The following is a 25,250-nucleotide window of genomic DNA, read 5'->3' as shown; positions in this document are numbered from 1 at the left end:
GAATTGTATAATAAATCCATGAACTGCAATGAAAGCTGTAGTTTAACCTTTTTTAATTTTTTGGTGTGCGAACCACAATCTTTTTTCAGAACTTATTTTAAAAGTTTTATCCACCCACCTGACCAGCTTATACAGCTTTTCAATTGAATAAATGTGTGAGGCATCTCATACACATTTGTTCGGGAAGATAGAAAAATAAACCATGATATCAGCACTTTCTTAAATAAAATAAAAAAAACGTATTATAGCTTCACAGTGGTGTGATGAAAAACAGGAAAGGGCAGCTATCATGGGTCAACCATCTGGTGACTGAACTAACATTGTTCTGTAACTTCCATACCTTGATCCATTTCTGTAATGAATAGCATATTTATGCTGAAAGGACTTCTTGTGTTCTTTTTTCATAGGACACTACGTGCGAGGGATTTGTGTCTACGGCCCAGGGGATCTGATGTGGCTGTATGAACAAAACAACATGTTTGCCAACAAGTTTGAATTGAAAACCTACCCCCCAACGGTGGAATGTCTGGAGCTGAAACTGAGGGAGCGTGCTCTAAACAACAGTGAGGTCACTCCTCAACCCAGCTGGTACTTCTGATTGGTGAGGGGACTCCAGAATTTCAGTGACATACATGTGCTTTGTGTCATGCGGTTATAAGACTATCAGTGCCCAGGAAGAAATTAAACAATAAGATTTTGCAGTACATCCTTCTAGACTCAAATTATGGACTTGGAAAACATTGACACTTTGAATCCAGTGTACTTTTTTATATATATATACAAATACTATGCACTCGATATTCTGGGAATCTGTGGTTTGTACAACAGATTGTGCCTGCACACAGCCAAGTTAAATAATAGCATAATTATTAAGTAATATTAACAATAATGAAAGTTATTTTATTTATGAAAAAGAAGATGTATATAAACTTATTTTTAAAAGTAGTAGTCAAATTACAAATTATAAGACAAACTGGGTGAAAACTGGATACAAATTTAAGGAGTTATGATCATTTATTAAAAATAACAATCCTCAAACCCAAGTAAATTCCCCCCTCTTCACTACTTATTATTTATAAATGTATATATTTTAAATTTTAAGGTAGGGAGATTAACATTATTGTAGGTATTTTTGTGTGTGTTTAAAATGTTTACTTTTGTATCATGAAGAAAAATTGAACACACTACATCATACATTTGATTTATTTTCTGTAATGCTTGTGCACAGTCTGACATTTTAAGTGACAATGGTTGCCTCAACTTTTTTTGCTTCAGTATTTTGATCTTTATGCAACAACAGCAGCTATGAATCCTAGTTTTTTATATTATTACATTGTCAAAATGTATAATTATCAATGAATCACAAACCTGGGCCATCTAAAAAGAAGACAAAGAGAATGGTGAGAGATAAGTGTATGTATCTTTAATGTAATGCAAATATTTCAATGAGAAAAGAGAAGTCCAGCACTGAAGCATTGTTCCGAGCTTTGTTCTGAGCATCTGCTAGCAAAACACAAAAACTTGTTTACAAACTGTGAGATGATAAAAGAGGCAATGACTGTGGTAGCTGAATCTTTATTCCAAGATTTAAATAATAAAGAATTCATGAGAGCAGTTTAAAGTTTATCACTGGGTGCTAATACCGTGTCAAGACAAGTGGAATCCTTGTCAGGAGACTTGTTACAGCAACTAGCAGAATTTGAATGATTGTGAGTGCTCGTCTCTGCAGTTTGGCAAATAATCAATCATTATAACTTACACAGCTTTGCTGATTGATTTTGTTAGGATGGCATTTAATGACATGACTACAAAATAAGAGGAGAAGACATATACAAGTTTTTAAAAGGTAGTATTTGGGCTGGAGAACAATATCCTATTCATGCAACTTCAATCCAGACAGACGGAACACCTGCTGTGGTTGGAATAAAGTCAGGTTATCAACCTCATGCATGTAATGAAAGTCATTGGAAAAACTGTACAATAACAGAAACCTTCTGTAAATCTATACCATTACTTCTCTATTTTTGGGGTGAAGTGTAGATCTTTGGTCTTGCTGAAATTCAAAAGGTTTTTGAAAATTGATGTTTTTAATTTGCTATTGCAAGTTGTACTTTACAGCCACTATACAGTGAGGGAAAAAAGTATTTGATCCCCTGCTGATTTTGTACGTTTGCCCACTGACAAATAAATGATCAGTCTATAATTTTAATGGTAGGTGTATTTTAACAGTGAGAGACAGAATAACAACAAAAAAATCCAGAAAAACACATTTCAAAAAAGTTATACATTGATTTGCATGTTAATGAGGGAAATAAGTATTTGATCCCCTATCAATCAGCAGGATTTCTGGCTCCCAGGTGTCTTTTATACAGGTAACGAGCTGAGATTAGGAGCACTCTCTTAAAGGGAGTGCTCCTAATCTCAGCTCGTTACCTGTATAAAAGACACCTGTCCACAGAAGTAAATATTATTATTATTATTATTATTATTATTATTATTATTATTATTATTATTATTATTATTGTGTGACATCTAATTATTATTATTAAAAATGAATGCTATATTTCAACCTTTCAATCTGTTGTCAGCTATGATGTATATGCATTTTAATAGCAACATTGTAAATATGAATAATTATGTTTAATTTTAAGATTTGTAATTTAATAAAGGATGGTCATATTCAAGTTTCAGATTGCTACAAATGAATAAGCATCATGAAATCCCTGAATTGTGTCACACTGTGATCTGTGTGGGTGTCTGTCTGAGAGGAGTTTTGGGGAGTGAGCTCACAAAGTCAAGTTGTGAAGTCGAGTTCATCCAGGAAGGAGGTGAGTGTACTAGGAGGAGGGAATTGGAGAGTTGGTCATGCCCAGTTTATAAGGGCAGTTTTAATGTATTTCCTTTGGGACTTTAAGCTTTTAGATTGTTCAATGATTAACCCAGGTAATGCAGACTTACATTTAAATGTGCTGTTTTTATATCCTGGTTTTGCTGTTACTGATTAATATGATTTAAACCTGTTTCATCATGTGTGTCCTGGGAACCAAGAGCCTTGTGTGGGGATGGGGTGTGAGAAGTCCTGTCTTCTCGAGTGATAAAGAGGTGGTGTAGTCAGATTTACAATGTGGTAGAGTAGCATTCTGTATCACTTTATTACAAATTACTGTTTCACAATCACTTGTGGAGTTTATCATAGCCTGATATCAGAGCTTGTTGCTTAGTGATGCTCTGAATCGGAAAAGAAAAAAAAAGGTAAAATAAATAAGTTGTTTGAAGATATATCATACAGGAACCCTAGGATGGATGTATGTGTCATACCCTAGCAACTTAACCTCAACTGCTTAACCACACAGCACACAGTGCTTAACTTGTATGAGTAGAAGGTGGGGATGATTTTCTTTTACTTTCAGTTTAAAAAGCTGATAATCATTAAAGTTTGTATTCATGGTCTTAAATAGTTGTTTAAAAGTTGGTGCTAGGATTTGAGAGGGTCTATACATAGCTACAGCCCTACATTCCAGCAAAGGTTATGTGGAAAGCTCATGGTGGGGAAGTCCGATAACAGTTCTGCTGACATCACTCCATGCAGGGAAGTTATGCATCAGTTATTTTGCTAATTATTAAAACAAAACAAAAAAAAATTGATGTAAGGTGGAAGCTCCAGGTGGAAGGTGATATAAATGTGAACATTTTTTTTGTCTTTTCTTCACACTTAATATGTGAAGTGAAATATATTGCATATATGTTCAGTGAAAACTTTCTGGTCTGTTTGTGATTAAGCTGAAGGAGAGGATGTTTAGTGGTGTAGAACTGTGGCTTTGCAATCGAGAGCTCACTCCCACACTGCCTATACAGCGCTTATTTATTTGGTTAATTTCCTGAATTGTTGTCTTGCTTGTTTTAGGTCTGAACCAATGCTCCTAATTCTATGCTGGGAAAGAAGCACAAAGTCCAGTAAATGCAATGATCTGAAACCTGATGACTGCCATGGTGACCACAACAATACTATGATTTCACAAGGAACTAGTGTGAAGACTAGCAGTTGGGACACACAAATTCCCAGAAACAATAGATTGGAGGGCCCTATTATTCATTGTAAAACATGAGAAAATATATATAGTTATGTTGCGGCACTTAATATTCCTATAAAATGAAATGTAACATATTAAAAACACAATATTAACTACTATATATAAGGTATTTCTATGTTTGTCTTTACCCTGAAGTTAAAATATAAAATGAAAAACATTATTCTTTCTCTCAGGAGAATTGGTTAACATGGGCTGCAGGAGAACAACAGTTTTAAATTTCCACTTCAACCACTGTATAGCTCTGGAAAAAATAGCTCTTGGAGACCACTCCAAGTTCAGAAATCAATGTTAAGTGGTCTCTTAATTTTTTCCAGAGCTGTATATACAGTTGGGTCCATTTATATTTGGACAGTGACACAATTGTTGTCATTTTGGCTCTGTACGCCACCACAATGGATTTAAAAGGAAACAATCAAGATGTGCTTTAAGTGGAGACTTTCCTCGTTAATTTGAACGGTGTAGGAATTACACCCATTTTTATATGTAGTCCCCTAGGGGCTCAAAAGTAATGTTTCAGGAGCAAAGGATGGCAAAGGATTACTGTATATGTGGGTGTGTAATACATTTTACTATTTACAGTGCAAACATATTTCTAAACAAGAAACCAAACAAATAATTATAAGAAAATAGAATAGTTCGTGGAAATGTTGACATGTTGACTAAATACTGTTCAGTAAGTAAATTACACAAGACAGGGGGGTGAACCAGATACTTTCCAGTACTTTTCCTTACCTTAACTTAACGATTAGCTCTCTATTTTCCTCAAACTAGCTATCTGATAACGGTTTAAAATACCTGTATGTACTTGCATCTTAACCCTTTCAGTGGTGAGTTCTAAAACAACCGGCTGGGCGTGCTGGAGTGAGATTTCTTCTGACCTTGGGCCTACCCAGATCTCAACTTTGACCTACCTGCAAATTGCAAAGTAAATATCCGTTCCCTATCATGGTTTAATACATTTTTAGAAGCAATTTTCTACTGTTTTTAATCAACACACGATTGGGTACATCTTCTAATTTGCAGGTGTGTCAAGTTTGTATCTAGTTGAGCCCTTGTGTGTGTGTGTGCTTAGTTGTTCCTGGGAAGGCAAGCCTACAGTTTTCTTTATCCATGAGGAAACAAAACAAGCAAAATTCTAGGACTTGTATTTATTTATTTATTTATTTATTTATTTATTTATTATAATTATATTACAATAGGCTAGTACAGGATCTATTTTGTGGTCCTGAGTCTCCGGACTAGAAGCTGGCAGTCCCTTCCTTGATCTCCACGGATATCCGCTGAAAGAAAGGTAAGTAGGTGAAATTCTATGAACCTAGTGTCTCCACCAATCCATGTTCCCATTTTGCAGGAGTGAGGCAAGGCTCCAGTAAGCCTATGCGGCAGGCTCGACTTTTGTGTCGCCACAGCCAGTCCGTTTTTCAGCCAACAATACCATACCCCAGCCCCTGGCTTTGGTGCTATGCTGTTTGTGTGTGTGTGTGTTTGTGTATGCTGTTTAACTATGGACACAGGACTGATTAAAGACAGAATATGTTCTGTTCCTTCTTTATTTTTCACAGTTACAGACCAATTTTGACTATTGCGTTATTCCTTCACTGATCCTTTATAGGAAACACACTTTGATGAAGGTGAGTGTTAACTATGACTTTATCATATACAGATTGTGCTTCAACTGACGTATGTAGAACTTTTTCTACAGCAAATGTCGCATAAATATTGAATGGCCTTCTGCAATACTTCCTAATACAACAGCCCCATAAATGCTTTCTTTGTATTTCAGAACTCAACAAGAAAGTAAATATATGTAGCGTTATGTTGGGTGTATTTTGATAAGAGCATTTTAGCTCTGAGCTGAAGCACTGATCTAAAGAAGACCTCTCCCCCCCAAAGTTATCAGATTTCCTTAACTCATCAGCTTGGAACTGGTTTACATCAAAGTGACAGTCTGGAAGGATGGCACCGAGAATAGGCCAAATAGTTTGGAATCCTGCTATGAGATATCTGGAGAAAGGGGCCTGTAGGTAATAAAAAACTGGGTGGACGAGAGCCGAAATCCCGACATAGAGCTTCGAACCCGGGCCAACCGGCATTTCCAAAAGATGGCATGGATTGACATCAGTCATAAATCAAGCCCCCCTCCAACAGGACACTGGGAGCTGAAACCGAAATCCAATCTCAAAAACTCAAGAACCAATCACCTATTGATCTGACAGACTATAAAGAACAGCGCACGGTCTCTCTCTCTCTCTCTCTCTCTCTCTCTCTCTCTCTCACCTGAACCAGAAACTCGCTGCCACAGCTCAACCTGTAGCTCTGTTGCCAGAACTGGAACCAGAAACCAACCAAGTCTTTGCCGGCAACAGAAGAGTTAAACTGGGAGAAGGAGATTGAGCCGTATGAAGAATTATTTTAAAGGACTTTATTAAATAAAGAACTTTACAGACTGCGCTGCCCGCCTGTGCCCACCTGATCAGTGGAGTTTTTACAGCTGGACAATTGACTAAGTCGACTGCATACGAAAGTGTCAGTCATTTAAATAGCTATTGAGTCTTAAGAAACTTGACCCTTGGAACAAACAGGGCCCTGCTTTCCTCAAAGACTTTGTCTTCAAGTAACTACGGTGGAAACCCTGCTTGCCAAGAAGATTTTGTGCACAACCTTGGAGCCTTCAAACCAGTGGAAAATCTGTTTGGAAAAGACTCTACATTTGCGAAACCCCAACTTCCAGGTGCATCGACTGAGTGGAAGTTCTTGGACAAAGCCGAACCGGACTGCCTTTGTTCCAAACCACACGGACCTCGTGCCGTGTGCTGTTATCTGAGCCAGAAGCCAGAGAGGCCTCTCTGCGACGAAGTTCAGATAAGTTTAACAGTTTGGAGTTTGTGATTCATGACATTTGAGAAATCAATTAGAAATGTTAATCTGTGATTCATAACTCTAGAATGTGTAATATCATTTAGTTTTCTTAAATATAAATGTGTGTTGCATTAAACTGTTTTGTTGATAATTTTAGAAATAAAATCTGTCAACGCCGAGAAATATCATCTCATTCCTGTTTAACTGTTTAGTCTGAAATAGACACAAGTTAATAGACATTAGATTATTGGTGGCCCTGCCTATCCTTAATCATTGAATAATAATCAGTTAAGGGAAATTGTGGTAACAAGTAATGATAGGATCTTTCTCGGCACCTAAACGTAAATGAGACTGATATATATATAACGAGAAGTTACCTGACATAAATACTAACCTGCGTAGTTATTTAATGTCTGACTAACAATACTAATGAGAGACTCACCTTACTAACCAGTGTTGTAGTCAATGTGTTCATAACCTTTTTTGTTTAACGATTTGTGTTATCATATGCAATCCCATGGTCTTTGATTTGGTCACGGAAGTGATTTGTCTTTGATTTGTTGATCTAGAGTTGAATTTTAATTCGTTTTTCACTTTTGTATAATTAGTGTAGTGCTACATTTAGTCTTTGTTTTTGAATAAATTTGACAATTTATATCTTTGGAATTGGTGTCTGCGTCCAATTATTACAGAATTATTACATAATTTTGTAATGTGTACTGCGATTTCGAATGCAAAAAATGGTTGAAGCATCTATTAGGAAGTAGTGACCTGAAAATAACAGACAAAGAATAGAAAAGCTCTCCTTCTGAAGCTTTTTAATATGTGCTTATTGGATGAGCTTTACTTAATTAAATATGTCTCATTATCCCAAGATCAATGCAATGTATGTAATCTACCACATAGTTCGAAATTATTTTGTTTCCTTATAAAAGGTTTGAAGATATATATATATATATATACACTCACCTAAAGGATTATTAGGAACACCTGTTCAATTTCTCATTAATGCAATTATCTAACCAACCAATCACATGGCAGTTGCTTCAATGCATTTAGGGGTGTGGTCCTGGTCAAGACAATCTCCTGAACTCCAAACTGAATGTCTGAATGGGAAAGAAAGGTGATTTAAGCAATTTTGAGCGTGGCATGGTTGTTGGTGCCAGACGGGCCGGTCTGAGTATTTCACAATCTGCTCAGTTACTGGGATTTTCACGCACAACCATTTCTAGAGTTTACAAAGAATGGTGTGAAAAGGGAAAAACATCCAGTATGCGGCAGTCCTGTGGGCGAAAATGCCTTGTTGATGCTAGAGGTCAGAGGAGAATGGGCCGACTGATTCAAGCTGATAGAAGAGCAACTTTGACTGAAATAACCACTCGTTACAACCGAGGTATGCAGCAAAGCATTTGTGAAGCCACAACACGTACAACCTTGAGGCGGATGGGCTACAACAGCAGAAGACCCCACCGGGTACCACTCATCTCCACTACAAATAGGAAAAAGAGGCTACAATTTGCACAAGCTCACCAAAATTGGACAGTGGAAGACTGGAAAAATGTTGCCTTGTCTGATGAGTCTCGATTTCTGTTGAGACATTCAGATGGTAGAGTCAGAATTTGGCGTAAACAGAATGAGAACATGGATCCATCATGCCTTGTTACCACTGTGCAGGCTGGTGGTGGTGGTGTAATGGTGTGGGGGATGTTTTCTTGGCACACTTTAGGCCCCTTAGTGCCAATTGGGCATCGTTTAAATGCCACGGCCTACCTGAGCATTGTTTCTGACCATGTCCATCCCTTTATGACCACCATGTACCCATCCTCTGATGACTACTTCCAGCAGGATAATGCACCATGTCACAAAGGTCGAATCATTTCAAATTGGTTTCTTGAACATGACAATGAGTTCACTGTACTAAACTGGCCCCCACAGTCACCAGATCTCAACCCAATAGAGCATCTTTGGGATGTGGTGGAACGGGAGCTTCGTGCCCTGGATGTGCATCCCACGAATCTCCATCAACTGCAAGATGCTATCCTATCAATATGGGCCAACATTTCTAAAGAATGCTTTCAGCACCTTGTTGAATCAATACCACGTAGAATTAAGGCAGTTCTGAAGGCGAAAGGGGGTCAAACACAGTATTAGTATGGTGTTCCTAATAATCCTTTAGGTGAGTGTATATATATATATATATATATATATATATATATATATATACACTCACCTAAAGGATTATTAGGAACACCTGTTAAATTTCTCATTAATGCAATTATCTAACCAACCAATCACATGGCAGTTGCTTCAATGCATTTAGGGGTGTGCTACAACAGCAGAAGACCCCACCGGGTACCACTCATCTCCACTACAAATAGGAAAAAGAGGCTACAATTTGCACAAGCTCACCAAAATTGGACAGTTGAAGACTGGAAAAATGTTGCCTGGTCTGATGAGTCTCGATTTCTGTTGAGACATTCAGATGGTAGAGTCAGAATTTGGCGTAAACAGAATGAGAACATGGATCCATCATGCCTTGTTACCACTGTGCAGGCTGGTGGTGGTGGTGTAATGGTGTGGGGGATGTTTTCTTGGCACACTTTAGGCCCCTTAGTGCCAATTGGGCATCGTTTAAATGCCACGGCCTACCTGAGCATTGTTTCTGACCATGTCCATCCCTTTATGACCACCATGTACCCATCCTCTGATGGCTACTTCCAGCAGGATAATGCACCATGTCACAAAGGTCGAATCATTTCAAATTGGTTTCTTGAACATGACAATACGTTCACTGTACTAAACTGGCCCCCACAGTCACCAGATCTCAACCCAATAGAGCATCTTTGGGATGTGGTGGAACGGGAGCTTCGTGCCCTGGATGTGCATCCCACAAATCTCCATCAACTGCAAGATGCTATCCTATCAATATGGGCCAACATTTCTAAAGAATACTTTCAGCAGCTTGTTGAATCAATGCCACGTAGAATTAAGGCAGTTCTGAAGGCGAAAGGGGGTCAAACACAGTATTAGTATGGTGTTCCTAATAATCCTTTAGGTGAGTGTATAGAACTAAAGATCAACTTTTGCCAACCTTGTAAACATGTAAATGAAAGGTCAAACCATGGTAACAAGCTTTCTTGAAAGAAAGCAAGTTCTTTCCTATTTTTGGTCTGGCTATCTGCAAGGGCAGTCCAAAGAGACCTGTGGTGAGGATAATGTACCCAGACTCTTACGCCCTCCGCTTACAAGAGCAAGGCCGGCTGCTCTAATAGTGCAGCTAGGAGCGAGGCCGTAATCTACTTTTACAATGTCTGGCGCGGGCAATCAACCACTTGTGTGGCCTCCGCGCGATATCATGGCAGTGGACCCCTGATCCAATAGGAGCGGGGCCACAGACCCAATCAGAAAAATACAATATAATACATAGCTGGCAAGTCAACAGAGTAGCAGAGCTGAACAATATACAATATAAACATATCACGTGACAGCAAGACCTTCATGCTGTAAGCGCGCAGCAGAAGAGTATCCAACTCAAGTAAACAGTACAGAGTGAAAGAGCTCCATTGTGCTGACAATTTAGATTTCGTACAAACGAACTATATACATCACGGGGCGCAGGAACGAACTCATGCGCCGCCCATGGAACACAGGAGCAGTTGATGCCTGCTGGTTAGACCGGATAACGCAGGGCAACATTAGCTCTACTGTGTTAACAAAGGAAACATATACACAGCGAGGCAGCGAAACTCAAGCGGGAACAGCGGCAGTGAACTTCATTCTACAATTTTAGAATGGAGCCACAGTCCTGCTGTTTAACACATAATACATATATACACATATATACATCACGGGGTACAGGAACTGGCTCATGCGCCACATGTGGAACACAGGAGCCGTTGACACCTGTCGAATAGCGCAGCTAACGCAGGGCAACTAAAGCTCTTACCGTGTGAATAAATTAACTATGTACATAGCGGGGCACTGGAGAACTCAAGTGCCCTCCGCTGGAGGACAACAGCAGTGGTCCCCTGCTCCATGGCATAAAACAGCCAGAGCAGGCCACAGACCTGCTGACCAATATACAGAGCGGGGTACAGGCCAACGCATGCACCACCGCAACACAATTATAATGAACGAACTATATACAGGGCGGCCTCGTAAGGCAACATGCCTGTAGGCCGCATGCCAACCCTGGGAACACATCGACAGGGCTGTCTGTACAGCCAGGAGCAGCTCGCGTGGGTGCTCGACTGGAAGGCATAGTCCGGTGGAAGGGAAAGACACGGTTCACTAGCTCCCTTAGGATGCACTTACAGGGGCAGACTGGGAGAGGAAGGGCAGGAGCCAGAGCCCGTAGGCAACTGGGGCTCGACTGCAGCCAACACCGGGTTCCCAATGGAAGGGACCGGTCCTGTAACATCCAACCTGTAGAACCGGGCAAATGTAAGCGGCGAGGTCCAAGCTGCAGCCGCACAAATGTCTGCCATGGGGGCACCTTGAAAAAGGCCCCACAATGTGGCAACGCCTCGAGTTGAGTGGGCCACCAGGTGATCAGGCACCGGGGTCCCAGTAGACTCGTAGGCCATGGTAATGGTGTCCACAATCCAATGCGAGAGGTGCTACTTTGAAAGCGCCTGGCCCTGTGTCCTCGCTCCATAAGACACAAACAGTTGGTCTGAGCGCCGAATGTCCTTAGTGCGTTCCAAATAGCACCTGAGGGCCTGCACAGGGCAGAGCAGGTGAAGCCGACTCTCTTGCTCTGGAGTGAAGGGAGGAGGATGAAAAGCCATCAACTCAATAGGCCTGTTGACATGAAATGGAGACAGCACTTTTGGGAGGAACGCAGGGTTAGGCCGTAGCGTGACCCTGGAGCCATCTCCCGCAAAACGGACACACGATGGGTGTACGGACAGGGCGTGTAACTCGCTCACGCGTTTTGCAGAGGTGATTGCCAGCAAAAACGCAGTCTTAAGTGACACTAGCTTCAGCTCAGCTGAGTTCAGTGGCTGAAATGGGGCTTGGGAAAGTGCGTCCAGCACTACATCAAGGCGCCATGCGGGCAGTGAAAGGGTTCGAGGAGGCCGTAGCCGTCGAGCTCCCTTTAGAAACTGCACAGCCAGAAAATGAGACCCAGGAGGCTCGCCATCACATGACATGTGGAGATGGCCGCAAGATACACTTTGAGCGTGGACGGGGACTTGCCCTGGTCCAAGAGCTCTTGTAGAAATTGCATTATGACCCCGATGGGGCAATTAACTGGGTCTTGACCGCCGTCTTGGCACCAGGTGCTAAACGTCGTCCAGCGGTAGGAATACTGCGACCTCGTAGAGGGAGCTCTCACTGACTGATTAGTGGCAACTACAGCGTCCGACAGACCCCAGGCAATCAATCGCTCCCGCTCAGGGGCCAGGCCCAGAGCTGGAGGAGGCCGGGATTGGGGTGCCAAAGCGTGCCCTACACCTGGGACAACAAGTCCACTTTCACTGGGAGCTGCTAAGGCTCTCCGTGGAGGAGGGCGAGGCCACCATGGGGCTATCAGCAGAACTGTCACTCGTTCTCTCCTGACCTTCTCCAGGACCACCATTCCGAGATTGGGGGGCCTCCCCAAGAGAGGAGGTCCGCCGCCGTGTTGGACAGGGGCACACTGAGGGTCAAATTGTGGGGGCTCCGCCACCAACGGAGCGCCTTCCAGCACGCCGGAGTAACTGTGACTCGGCATGCTTGATCGCGGCGAGGGTGCATCCTGAGAGACCTGAACCACCACTGCTGTGGCCTCAACTGGAGGAGGCCGATGGGGAGGGTCTGTGATGCAGCTGCTAGGAGGCCCAGCAGCCTCTGGCAAAGGGACACCCTGACACGAGCTCTCAGTCGGAAGAGGGAGAGACACGTGTGTATTGAGGCAACTCTCTCTGGTGCCAGCGTGGCGAGCATGGCAACGGAATAGAGGCGCAGTTCGATGAACTGTGCCTGCTGAGTTGGCATCAGGCGGCTCTTCTCTCGATTGACCCGAAGGCCCAATTTGGAGAGGCGTCCTAAAATCAGGTCCATATGTATCCAAACCTGCTCCCTCGAGTGAGAACAAACCAGCCAGTCGTCTAGATAATTGAGGATGTGGACCCCTGGGCAATGCAAGGGGCCTAACACGACGTCCATGCACTTGGAAAAAGAGTGTGGCGCTAGCGATAGGCTGAAGGGGAGAACGGCAGGTGGCAGGTGTGGTAGCAGCAGCCGGTGCAGCAGCGGGAGCAGGAGGAGATGCAAACGCAGGGGGCACGGCTGTCTCCGTCCCTGCAGCCCTGGAGGAGACGGAGGGTCTCGAGACCCCCGAGGCCCCCCCGTCACTCGCCAGAGTGGGGGGTCTCTGGACACGGCAGTGATTGCGGTGGCGCCCGGTGAAACGGCGGACCTCCGAGTGCGCTGTAGCGGACCCGGAAGTCGCGGCCAAACTGCGACAGCTGTCCGTGCCCAGACAGATGGGGCATAGGACCTCCCCACTCCAGGCGGGCAAGGTGCGCTGGCCGCAAGCGGTGGCGGGGGCGAGAGGAGCTCATCGCCGAGCCGAGCGCACACGCGCATGCACAGGGAAACGTGCAGCAGAGGCGCCGATCAATATTTGCACTGGGGGCACACAACAACTGGCCCGCCGCTGTAAGTGCGTCTCCACCAACGTTAATATACACGGCGAGATCTCTTACGACACACCGCGGCTCCAGCCAGGCAGCCGGGCCGTGGATTTTACTGCCACTGCTAGCGCTCCTGCTGTGGAGGAAAAAGCCCTGTGGACAAAAAACCAACATAGCAAGCAGTCGGAATATATTTAGCACTATATAAACATGACTATTATTTTTAAAAGGCTCTTCTTGTGAATGAAACTGAAACTGAAAGCGTAGCCGGACCTCTGGTGCGCGGACGGGACAGAATCGGGAGTAGCTATCAATAATAACTAAACACACACAAGACAGAGATAATGTGTAGCGAAAACGGTGGTGAACAACACTATGAAGTGAGCTATGAATGTTTATTCATAAAGAGGATGAACCTGCGCTGACGTCACGTTTTATAGAACAGGAAATGGGAAGGGACCCGTTCTGAGTGACGAGCACAGGGGCCAATGACAGCTTTGATAGAGTGACGTTTCGATCAGGTTCCTATGGAAGTGCGCAGAAACCCCTCCCCCTTGGGCAGTGCTTCAGACTTGAAAGATAACCCATGTATGAATTTAAGCTTTGTGTATTGCACTGGAGAGGACAGGTGCAGTAGTTCTGTGTAGCTGATTTTTAGCAAAACATTTTCTTATAGAGAGGACAGGAGACAAAGGAGAAGTGTGTGATAAAGTTTGGGGCACCTCTTTGACGTCATCTAGTTGCCCAGCGACCAAAGGGAGTCATCTTGTATATGATAGTATGTTCTTTAGAAAAACTTTAGATGTGTCTTGCCGACTGACCATCTCCAGAGCGCTTCGTTGTAGCTGAATAAACTATTTTGGTATTATTTCAGTTAATTTGGGTCCTGAAAACTTTCTCCCTATCATTTGGTGCCGAAACCTGGGAGCCAACATACTGTCTGCGCAGATATCAACAAAGCAAGGTAAGAAGTATTATTTTTCTGGCTTTTAGGGATAGTGAGAGTGATTTGTGTTCAGACAGTTGACGGCTATTGGGAGTAAAATTAGTTGGATTGAGTGGACCAGGGATAACGGGGGTGTTGCCTGGCAGAGTCAAGTGTCGTCTGGTGTCGTCTGGCAGAGTTAAGCGTTCTCTGTCAGAGGGATGGTTTGGTGTCGCCTGGCAATGTCAAGAGTCTTTTGTCAGAGAAATATTTGTATTGTCTTAGTATTGTCCGTCTCCCTGGTATAGTTCAAGTGTCCTTTCTAGGGAGACACCTGTGTTGTTTGTGTGTGTGTGTGACTGGTCACTTTTGTGTGAGAGTGTTCTGATAGAGTTTTGGGCTACGTTGTAAGCGTTTAATACTCTGTCTTTAGTGTGTGTGTCTGTAATTTGGAGGGAGTGCAGGTAGTGATCATAGGTCACTGAAACAGTCTGCTGAGTCCGAGCTGTACAATGGAGTGCCTCTATATATGGCAGCCAGAGTCAGTGGTTGTGATCAGGTGATTTCTGATGTACATAGAAGTCCGTTCGGCAAGGCTGGCTGGACGGCACTATAGAGTATTGTAGAGAATGAAGGAATTAATTTGAGGTGTAAATCAATAATAATTATATTATAATTATAATATATATATTAATTATAATAAAACAAATATATAATAAATAAATCCATCCTCGAAACTACTTATCCATGTGGGTTGCAGGGGACACCAGAGCCAATCCTGGGAAGCATAGTGCACAAGGCAGGAATACACCTAGGATGGGACACCAGTCCATCACTGGGTGTGCACACACAGGACAATTTTAGCATGTCCAATTAACCTAACCAGCATGTCTTTGGACAGTGGAAGGAAACCGGAGTACCCAAAGAAAACCCACACGGACACAGGGAGAACATGCAAACTCCACACAGACAGACACCCTGAGCCGAGACTTGAACCCAGGACCCCTGGCGCTGTGAGGCAGCAGCGCTAACCACCATGTCACCGTGCCACCCAGTAAATAAATAAATTAAAAAAAAAAAAAAAAAAAAAAAAAAAATCAGAAGACTATGGCAAGTTTAAAGTTACCAAACTCCATGGAGGTTGTAAATTTCATGAAATAAAAGATGCTGACAATAAGAGACAAGTCTGTAAATAAAGGGTGGGACCCTGAATCTCCAGTTCAGTTACAAGTTCAGTGGTGGAGAGGTTTAAAGTCGGGGGAAAAAGAAAAATATGCCGTGGTGTTGTTTATTCAGTGGATAGAGGGACAGGAGGGAGTCTGCTGTGGAGTAGAAGTTTGTAGCTTGGGGGCTGCGATAAGGGAAACAATGGGACGATGCAACAGAAACTGTACAGAGTTATGCGACTCAAACCAGGAAGTCTGAGTGAGGGGAATGAGGAAGGTGGAGACTGGGAGAGAGGATGGGATGACATCATAGCTGAAGCAGAAAGTCTGTACCAAGCTGATAAGGGATACAATCCACCTCTCGGGAGAGGGGGGCCAGCTACAGTAGCTGCAGCCTCTGCTCCCCCGCTGTATGCTTGCAGGCTGAACTCAGATACAGAGAGAGAGAGTAGCTGTCGGAGAGGAGAAAACAGCCGCCCGCCAAGCGGCAGGCCAATAGGCATCCCTATGGCACCATATCGGTTAACAGAACACCCAGGAGGGGAGGAATTACAGACAACATACCCCTTGAGCCCTGCTGAACGGCAGTCACTGTTGAACAGCCTTCCTAATCTTAAATGGGCTAACCCTAATACACATTTTGGGAGGGAATTGAAGTTTTGAGTGAAGCACATCAGTTAACATTGAAGGATGTTCACACATTGATCAAAGCTAAGTGTCCATGTGACAAATGGGAAGAAATGTCTGATATAATCAGATGGGGAACATGGCCAGAATGGGTAGGACATGATGGGGAGTCAGTGGGATACTGGCAGGCAATATCAAGACTGAGAGAGGAAATGCAATGTGTGTTGGGCAATGGACATGCTAATTGGTCTTATGTTGTGGGCATAACTCAGAAACCAGATTAATCTGTTGTTGATTATGCGGAAAGAAAATTGGAAAATTGTAGATATGGGAATACCACTGGGAAAGGATTATGATGCAGTCATGACATGGGCCACTGAATTGGAAAACAAAATGAATACAGAAAACCACTTGAGTCTATAACAATTGAAGGAGTAGGAGGAGGAACTACTAAAGCCAAATTAAGTGAATTGACCCCATTGCAGACAGGAGAAAACATGGCTTTCAAATCAGTGATGGATGCTCGAAGAGCTAAGTGGAAAGCTACCTTGCTGTCCAAAAATGTGAACGTCCAGGTCATAAGAGATGTGAATTTGAATCCTGCCAGCATGATGTTGGAGGAAACTGAAGGGGAACCACACCAATGTGTCCTAGTGGTAGAGGAGGAAGAACAAGGGCCACTTCATACAATTCCAATAGCAGACGCAGAACTGATGCTCTTTGTAGATGGTTTTCGGAAATATATGGATGGAAAACCATACACTGGGTGGGCCGTGGTTGATTGTCACAGAGAGGTGTGTCAGTCTGGACCCTTGGATAGCTCTTATTCGGCTCAAATTGCAGAACTAGTAGCTCTTACGAGGGCCCTAGAAATGGGGCGAGGCAAAAGGGTTAACATCTACACAGACAGCCGTTATGCCTTTGGGGTGGTGCATGATTATGCTAAAACCTGGCAACAACGTGGCTTTTGTACTGCAGCAGGAAATGAGTTTAAGCACCAAAATATAATTAGAAAACTTATGCAGGCCACCCATGCACCCCTCGTTGGTGCTGTAATAAAGGTCAAAGCTCACCAGAAGGAAGACAAAATGGAAGGGAGAGGAAATGCAGCTGCTGACAGGACAGCAAAGGAGGCAGCGCATGCAGTCCCAGCTTCACCAGTAAAAGTACATTCACCAGGAGAGGGAAGATTAACACTAGAAGACATTAGAGACTGTTATGAGACAGAAGAGAGGGCTGAGATGGAAAAATGGACGAAAGCAGGAGTTTCATATGAGGAGGATAGACTCTGGAGGGACCCTATGGGTAGAGTTGTTGCTCCCACATGTATTCAACAGGAGTTGTTAAGCATTTACCACGGGACATCCCATACAGGACGAAACGCTATGCTACATCAATTAACGAATACTTGGTGGTGGCCTGGGGTGGGACGTGAAGTTGCCAAGTACTGTCAGCGAAGCCTTGTGTGCGCAGCCTGTAATGGAGGAATGGAAGAATGGAGGAAAAGCCATCAAAGTGGAACACATGCCTCGACCCACGGGGCCTTGGACCCAACTTCAGATAGATTTCAAGGGGCCTTTACCTCCCAGCAAAGGCAATAAATATATTTATGTCATTGTTGACCAGTTCACACGATGGGTAGAGGCCTACCCAAACAGAAACTGTACTGCTGAGACAGCAGCATGGATATTGGCAGAAGAAATGTTCCCAAGATGGGGTGTACCCCAATACTTCAATACAGCAGTGCACTATAAACCAAATTCATATTGAAAATGGGGATAAGACAGTTTTGGACCCCACTTGTTTCTATGTTTCTTGTTGTATATTTTCTTCTTGTATGTCTTATGTTGTGTCTTGTTTTGTGTTTGTCTTGGTATCCACCAATAGATAATATTACTCTGTCAACATGTCTAAAGATAGGTCAGTATGTTAGGTTGCCCCAAGGGGAAAAGGGGAATGGTTAAAGAAACTGAATATGTGGCTATTCACCTTTAGTAATACAGGCCCAGTTGTAATACACGATACTTCAGCTCAGACTTTGTTTATTCCCCAGCCCGGTATAGGGCTAAGGTTACCGAAGTGTGACCCTGCTGGAAATAAAAAAAACTACCTCCTTAGAGAAAATGTCATGCAGCTGGAGGTACCATCCTAGTAGTAATGATGGCACTTTATGTCAAAGTGACAGTTGGCCCCGCCCCTACCCAGAAGCCCCATGGGCTGAGAAGCCCCGCCTTACCCAGAAGCCCCACGGGCCAGGAAGCCCCTCCTTACCCTGTACCCTCTGACCCTCTCCAGTCAGCCATCTTGTAAGGATACAGGTTTTACCCTGTGAACCTCTCCTGTCCTGTTCGCCGCCATCTCACCCTGATGGTGTGTGTGTGTGTGTGTGTGTGTGTGTGTGTGATGTTTAAGTTTAAACATATTATTATTTGTGATAGGTCATGTTTTATGATTAGGTTTGGTATAATACGTTGTTAGCAAAATAAAATAAATTAAAATAGAAAGAGAACAACAACATAAAGTTTTAATAAAAAAAGTATTTTAAACTGTGTTTATGTGAGTGTGATGATTTTAGGTTATATATTTTATGATTAGGTTTGGGATGGTACAGTGTTAGGAAAATAAAAGAAAAAGAAAGGTATAGACAATCAAAAATGAGACTCTGTAAATATGCATCAATGTCAGTCTTTTATTGTGACAGCTCTAAAAATTACAACAATGATTTCCCCTCCCCAACACCTACAGCAGACTGTAAGAAACAACTGAACTGCACCGCTCTAGCAACTCCCTCTACTTGTTTATTGGCAAGGGTATATATACTAGCAAACACACTTAAACACACATATACCTATACATATTTGTTATATTTATCAATAGAGAATAAAGACAATTTCGCCACTTTTCTTAGAGAGACACAGTGAAGCACCATTTGTGAATACTCAAACGTTATACAATAATATATGATATAGTGCTGAATAATATATATATATACACTCACCTAAAGGATTATTAGGAACACCATACTAACACTGTGTTTGACCCCCTTTCACCTTCAGAACTGCCTTAATTCTACGTGGCATTGATTCAACAAGGTGCTGAAAGCATTCTTTAGAAATGTTGGCCCATATTGATAGGATAGCATCTTGCAGTTGATGGAGATTTGTGGGATGCACATCCAGGGCACGAAGCTCCCGTTCCACCACATCCCAAAGATGCTCTATTGGGTTGAGATCTGGTGACTGTGGGGGCCAGTTTAGTACAGTGAACTCATTGTCATGTTCAAGAAACCAATTTGAAATGATTCGACCTTTGTGACATGGTGCATTATCCTGCTGGAAGTAGCCATCAGAGGATGGGTACATGGTGGTCATAAAGGGATGGACATGGTCAGAAACAATGCTCAGGTAGGCCGTGGCATTTAAACGATGCCCAATTGGCACTAAGGGGCCTAAAGTGTGCCAAGAAAACATCCCCCACACCATTACACCACCACCACCAGCCTGCACAGTGGTAACAAGGCATGATGGATCCATGTTCTCATTCTGTTTACGCCAAATTCTGACTCTACCATCTGAATGTCTCAACACAAATCGAGACTCATCAGACCAGGCAACATTTTTCCAGTCTTCAACTGTCCAATTTTGGTGAGCTTGTGCAAATTGTAGCCTCTTTTTCCTATTTGTAGTGGAGATGAGTGGTACCCGGTGGGGTCTTCTGCTGTTGTAGCCCATCCGCCTCAAGGTTGTACGTGTTGTGGCTTCACAAATGCTTTGCTGCATACCTCGGTTGTAACGAGTGGTTATTTCAGTCAAAGTTGCTCTTCTATCAGCTTGAATCAGTCGGCCCATTCTCCTCTGACCTCTAGCATCAACAAGGCATTTTCGCCCACAGGACTGCCGCATACTGGATGTTTTTCCCTTTTCACACCATTCTTTGTATTCTTTGTAGAAATGGTTGTGCATGAAAATCCCAGTAACTGAGCAGATTGTGAAATACTCAGACCGGCCCGTCTGGCACCAACAACCATGCCACGCTCAAAATTGCTTAAATCACCTTTCTTTCCCATTCAGACATTCAGTTTGGAGTTCAGGAGATTGTCTTGACCAGGACCACACCCCTAAATGCATTGAAGCAACTGCCATGTGATTGGTTGGTTAGATAATAGCATTAATGAGAAATTGAACAGGTTTTCCTAATAATCCTTTAGGTGAGTGTATATATATATATATATATATATATATATATATATATATATATATATATATATATATATATATAATGTGTTCATTTGTTCATGCTCAAATGTATAGAATTAATATATACTTAATTAATATATATATTTGTAATCCTTAATTTCTGTTTCACAACACCAACATTGGACAGAAAGAAACACTGACCTGTACTGAGTAATGTCATTCCATAACATTTCCAACATAGTCAATATATATTCAATATATATTCTCAAGTCTTTCACTGTTTGCTTGAATTTTCTTCTTTCAAAGTTATACCCAATTCTTGCAACAAAGTACAGGAAGTGTGTATTATAAATAAAGTGAGAAACACTTTCAAACATGCATATTACAACATGGGACATAGTCAGAATTAGAAAAAGACTCCAATAGTATGTAAAGATACTTGTAATCATTAATTTCTGGTTCACATCACCAATATTGGACAGAGAAAAACACTGACCTGTGTTATGTCATTCCTTAACATTTCAGACATATTCCATATAGTCTAAGTCTTTCACTGTTTGCTTCTTTTTCAAAGTTATACCCCATTCTTGCAACAAAGGTCATCACCTATCTATTGTAAATAAAGTGAGAAACACTATGAAGTTGCTATTCCTTTGGAAATACCTTATTTTTCAAACCCACAAATACATGGTGACAACTGCAAGCATGTAACACATACAAAACACAGAAATAGGGACCACATTGCAAGGATATGATAACCACAAATGTTATTTTACTGCACATTTTAAATTTCATAAAATGATTGATATGACTTCTTGTTTAGATCTAGTAGTCACCTGCAAACTGCATAGTGCCAAATGCAATCATTCTTCAGGAAACAGCCACAGCAGACAGAAATAGGCACAACGTTGTATTTATATGACCCAAGACTGCACTTTACTAAACCCTGAAACCCTGAAAAATCACGAGAAACTCTTAGTTTTGTAAAATGGTTTATTGTACAGACACAGAAACAGATAGGCTCACCCTCAACATAGTCCAACACTTACACAAATATGATGTAAACTTAAAGGTTTACCAGTAGCATAGGAGTATTATTAATCTATTAATCTATTCATGCAGCATTTAGACACTTGTCTAATACAGAGCTAACCACTGCATTGACAGCAGGTAGCAGGGCTTAGACAATGCTGTGCGCTTTGGTTTAAAATGACTCTGTAGGCCAGGGCTTCAAAACTTTTCTCCATTTAAACATTGTCAACATCCTAAGGCATGTTTTTGTATCATAAACATTGTATTACTATGTACATTAATGTGGTTTATACTTTTGATTTAAGGTGTACTTTTATCATATTTGTAATTACAAAATAATATATAAAAATAACAAATAATCATCATCATCATCATCATCATCATCATCATCATAATAATAATAATAATAATAATAATAATAATAATAATAATTCAAAGACATATTAATCAAAACTCACCCTGACTTTGGCACGACCCCTTGTTCACTCTTTCAACAGTTTGTATGTTACTTGTAGCACAAGAACGGAAACATGGTGGTCTGATCTTACACAACTGTCTATTACATTGTATATTCTATTTAAATAGAAAAAAGGAGTAGTTCATAAAAAGTTCATAAAAAGTGTTAAATCTGTTACTCTTATGAGTGTCTCTACAGCCCCTCACGGCTCCTTTGCATTACAGGCTCTTTACATTGAAATTTATGTTGATGTAGAACTTGTCAACACAAAATTGTACAAAATACATGAAATAATTCAACAAGACAAACATTAAGAACAGCAACCACTTTGAGTTTGACATTTTACAGTATAGAAATTATATACGTTTTAATTACCACACGTTTTTCTTCAGGCTCTGAGCCATGCACCGTCTTGCCAGTGTCAGAAGTTGAGCGCTCTGTGTAGGATGCAGAGTATAGTTCAGCTGTGTGCGGTGAAGAGGGGAAAGGGAAGTGCAGAGCAGACAGAGTGTCTGTGAGACGGGTCTCTGTCCTGCTTGTCCTACAGAGCCTCTCATCTGAAATGGCACTGGGCACACCCAAAGCAGCAACACCCCCAGGCAACAGGTCCTTAAGAGAGGACCCTGTCAAATTTAACATGCACTAAAAAGCCACGGCTTTGACCATTTTTAGTTGAATTAATCCTCAGCATCCAATGCATTGAGACCTACACAGCTTTCAGATGCCTTGTACTTTAAGATATCTTGTATATCTAGGCTACCCTGTTATTGCATGAAAAAACACATTTTATGAGAACAGCAAGCAAAAGGGAAAACAAAGATATATAATTTAATACATATTTTTAACCACTCTTGCTATTACAAATAACTGAGATGAAGGCCTAAACTGGCTATCTTGTAATTGTTTAGAAATAAATGATTTTCTGTGCTGAGTGTGCTAAAGAAATAAACTTCTCATTTCAAACATTACAGTGAGTAGATAGTAGGGTCCTATGGGCATGGCCTATTTTGTTAATTTTTTACCTAACCTTATTAATATTCCTACGTCATAATTGGTGGGTGTGATTTTAGGTAGAGTTATTTCCTTAATTATTCCTACGTCATTCCTATGTCATACCCATAAAACCCTGAACAACAAGGCCACCCATAACCCTGTTGTTCTTGTTGTTCTTGTTGGTCAACTGTAGAGTGTGAATGGGTCAGATCCTCCTGTAGTGGTTGGGGGGCTTTTTTTTAATATACATGTAATGGTTTAGGAAATCTAAACCGTTATAAGATCAACAAGTTCTGTTGTCTGTAATGGCCCCAGGTCCTAACAATGCCAGTTTTGCATAGGGTACTTATATTATCCACACTGTCTCTGTCTCTCCCCACCAATCTCTGGAAACATCTGAGGATGTTCAGTTTGTTTAATAATAAGACACATTTAATTAAAAATAAAATAAAAAAGCGTGTGTGTCTGTATAGGTTAATTGTTTTTGTAAAAAAAAGCTGTGGTTATATTTTATTTTATATTAGCTCTCTCACATAATGTGTTCATTTGTTTTACTTAAATACATTCTAGGGTCTTAAAGCTCGTAAGAGTTAGACTTAAGATAATGATGTGCTTTTAATGTATTTTAGCTGTCTCAATACCTAATGATAAGGCATCGTTTAAAAAATAAAAACAGCTGATCACTCAATGCTAAATAGCACCCAACACTCAATGCTAAATAGATCACATCACTCAAGGCTAAATCGCTCACACCACGGGAGGTGGGTCAGACAACAGTAGGTATGACGTGTGATAAACGCTGTTCTGAGTAGTTTGTGACATGTTTAATACCAAACAATGCATAGCTATTTAAAAAAAAAAAAAAAAAAATCACTGTAAAAACCATTAGAGCAATGGTTATTTTAAATCTTGTTAGTTATTTTCTTGGTTCAGGTTGTTTTTTAGCTCTTATAAAGGCCTGAAATATTCTTAGTGGTTGTTGACTATAGGTCTAGGTGATTTAAAAAACTTTTTTTGAGAGCCAAAAAGGTTCTAATAAAAGTTTAGAGTTGAGAGGAGAGAGATCGGCTCCATCTTGGTTTCTATTTGAAATTTGATGCAGTGCCATTTTATTGGTTGATTTTGATATGTTAATTTGTAATGGGGCGGCACAAAGTCCAGACCAGAACAATGCCTTACAAACAGCTGTATAAGTATGAAGGTCAGGTCTCCAGCTCGACAGACTCATACCGACCTTTCGATTTAAGACTAAAGATCAACAATGGCCGGAAACAACATCAGCGACTTCGATTTAAACGAGTTTTTAGGTAAATCTTCAGATTAATTTCATTGACTCAGAGCATTGTAGCATTATGTTGGGTGTATTTTGATAAGAGTATTTTAGCTCTGAGCTGAAGCACTGATCTAAAGAAGACCTCTCCCCCCCAAAGTTATCAGATTTCCTTAAAGTGTGGAACTGGTTTACATCAAAGTGACAGTCTGGAAGGATGGCACCGAGAATAGGCCAAATAGTTTGGAATCCTGCTGTGAAATGTCTGGGGAAGGGGGCCTGTAGGTAATAAAAACTCTTTGAAATGGACGAGAGCCGAAATCCAAACACAGAGGTACGAACCCGGGCCAACCGGCATTTCCAAAAGATGGCATGGATTGACATCAGTCATAAATCAAGCCCCCCTCCAATAGGACACTGGGGGCTGAAACCGAAATCCAATCTCAAAAACTCAAGAACCAATCACCTATTGATCTGACAGACTATAAAGAACAGCGCACGGTCTCTCTCTCTCTCACCTGAACCAGAAACTCGCTGCCACAGCTCAACCTGTAGCTCTGTTGCCAGAACCGGAACCAGAAACCAACCAAGTCTTTGCCGGCAACAGAAGAGTTAAACTGGGAGAAGGAGCTTGAGCCGTACGAAGAATTCTTTTAAAGGACTTTATTAAATAAAGAACTTTACAGACTAGGCTGCCCGCCTGTGCCCACCTGATCAGTGGAGTTTTACAGCTGGACAATTGACTAAGTCGACTGTATATGAAAGTGTCAGTCATTTAAATAGCTATTTGAGTCTTAAGAAACTTGACCCTTGGAACCAAACAGGGCCCTGCTTTCCTCAAAGACTTTGTCTTCAAATAAGTATGGTGAGAGACCCTGCTTGCCAAGAAGATTTTGTGCACAACCTTGGAGCCTTCAAACCAGTGGAAAATCTGTTTGGAAACGACTCTACATTTGCGAAACCCCAACTTCCAGGTGCATCGACTGAGTGGAAGTTCTTTGACAAAGCCGA

At 41.7% G+C, this 25,250-nt stretch overlaps 1 protein-coding gene across 5 annotated transcripts in view; it reads left to right on the top strand.

Annotated features, from left to right (window-relative positions):
- Window positions 1-7,616, top strand: part of LOC136768963 (N-acetyllactosaminide beta-1,6-N-acetylglucosaminyl-transferase) — a 14,981-nt gene extending 7,365 nt beyond the window's left edge. Inside the window, exons 3-7 of one of the 5 annotated variants that reach the window (XR_010822058.1) lie at window positions 408-601; window positions 2,686-2,828; window positions 3,905-5,382; window positions 5,654-5,722; window positions 5,875-7,616. Coding sequence is in view for 1 of the 5 variants with exons in the window: in XM_066723270.1 (XP_066579367.1) it covers window positions 408-598 (191 nt within the window). In the remaining 4 variants the exon portion in view is untranslated. Of the gene's footprint in view, window positions 1-407; window positions 602-2,685 lie in introns of all 5 variants that reach the window. The other 4 variants (XR_010822056.1, XR_010822055.1, XR_010822052.1 and 1 more) reach the window with 4 other exon arrangements.
- Window positions 7,617-25,250: the final 17,634 nt, after the last annotated feature.

Source organism: Amia ocellicauda, chromosome 2 (assembly GCF_036373705.1).
Source record: "Amia ocellicauda isolate fAmiCal2 chromosome 2, fAmiCal2.hap1, whole genome shotgun sequence".
In the NCBI taxonomy this organism is placed as follows: Eukaryota; Metazoa; Chordata; class Actinopteri; order Amiiformes; family Amiidae; genus Amia; species Amia ocellicauda.
The sequence above is the reverse complement of the archived record's forward strand: the minus strand, read 5'-3'. Positions and strand labels throughout refer to the sequence as shown.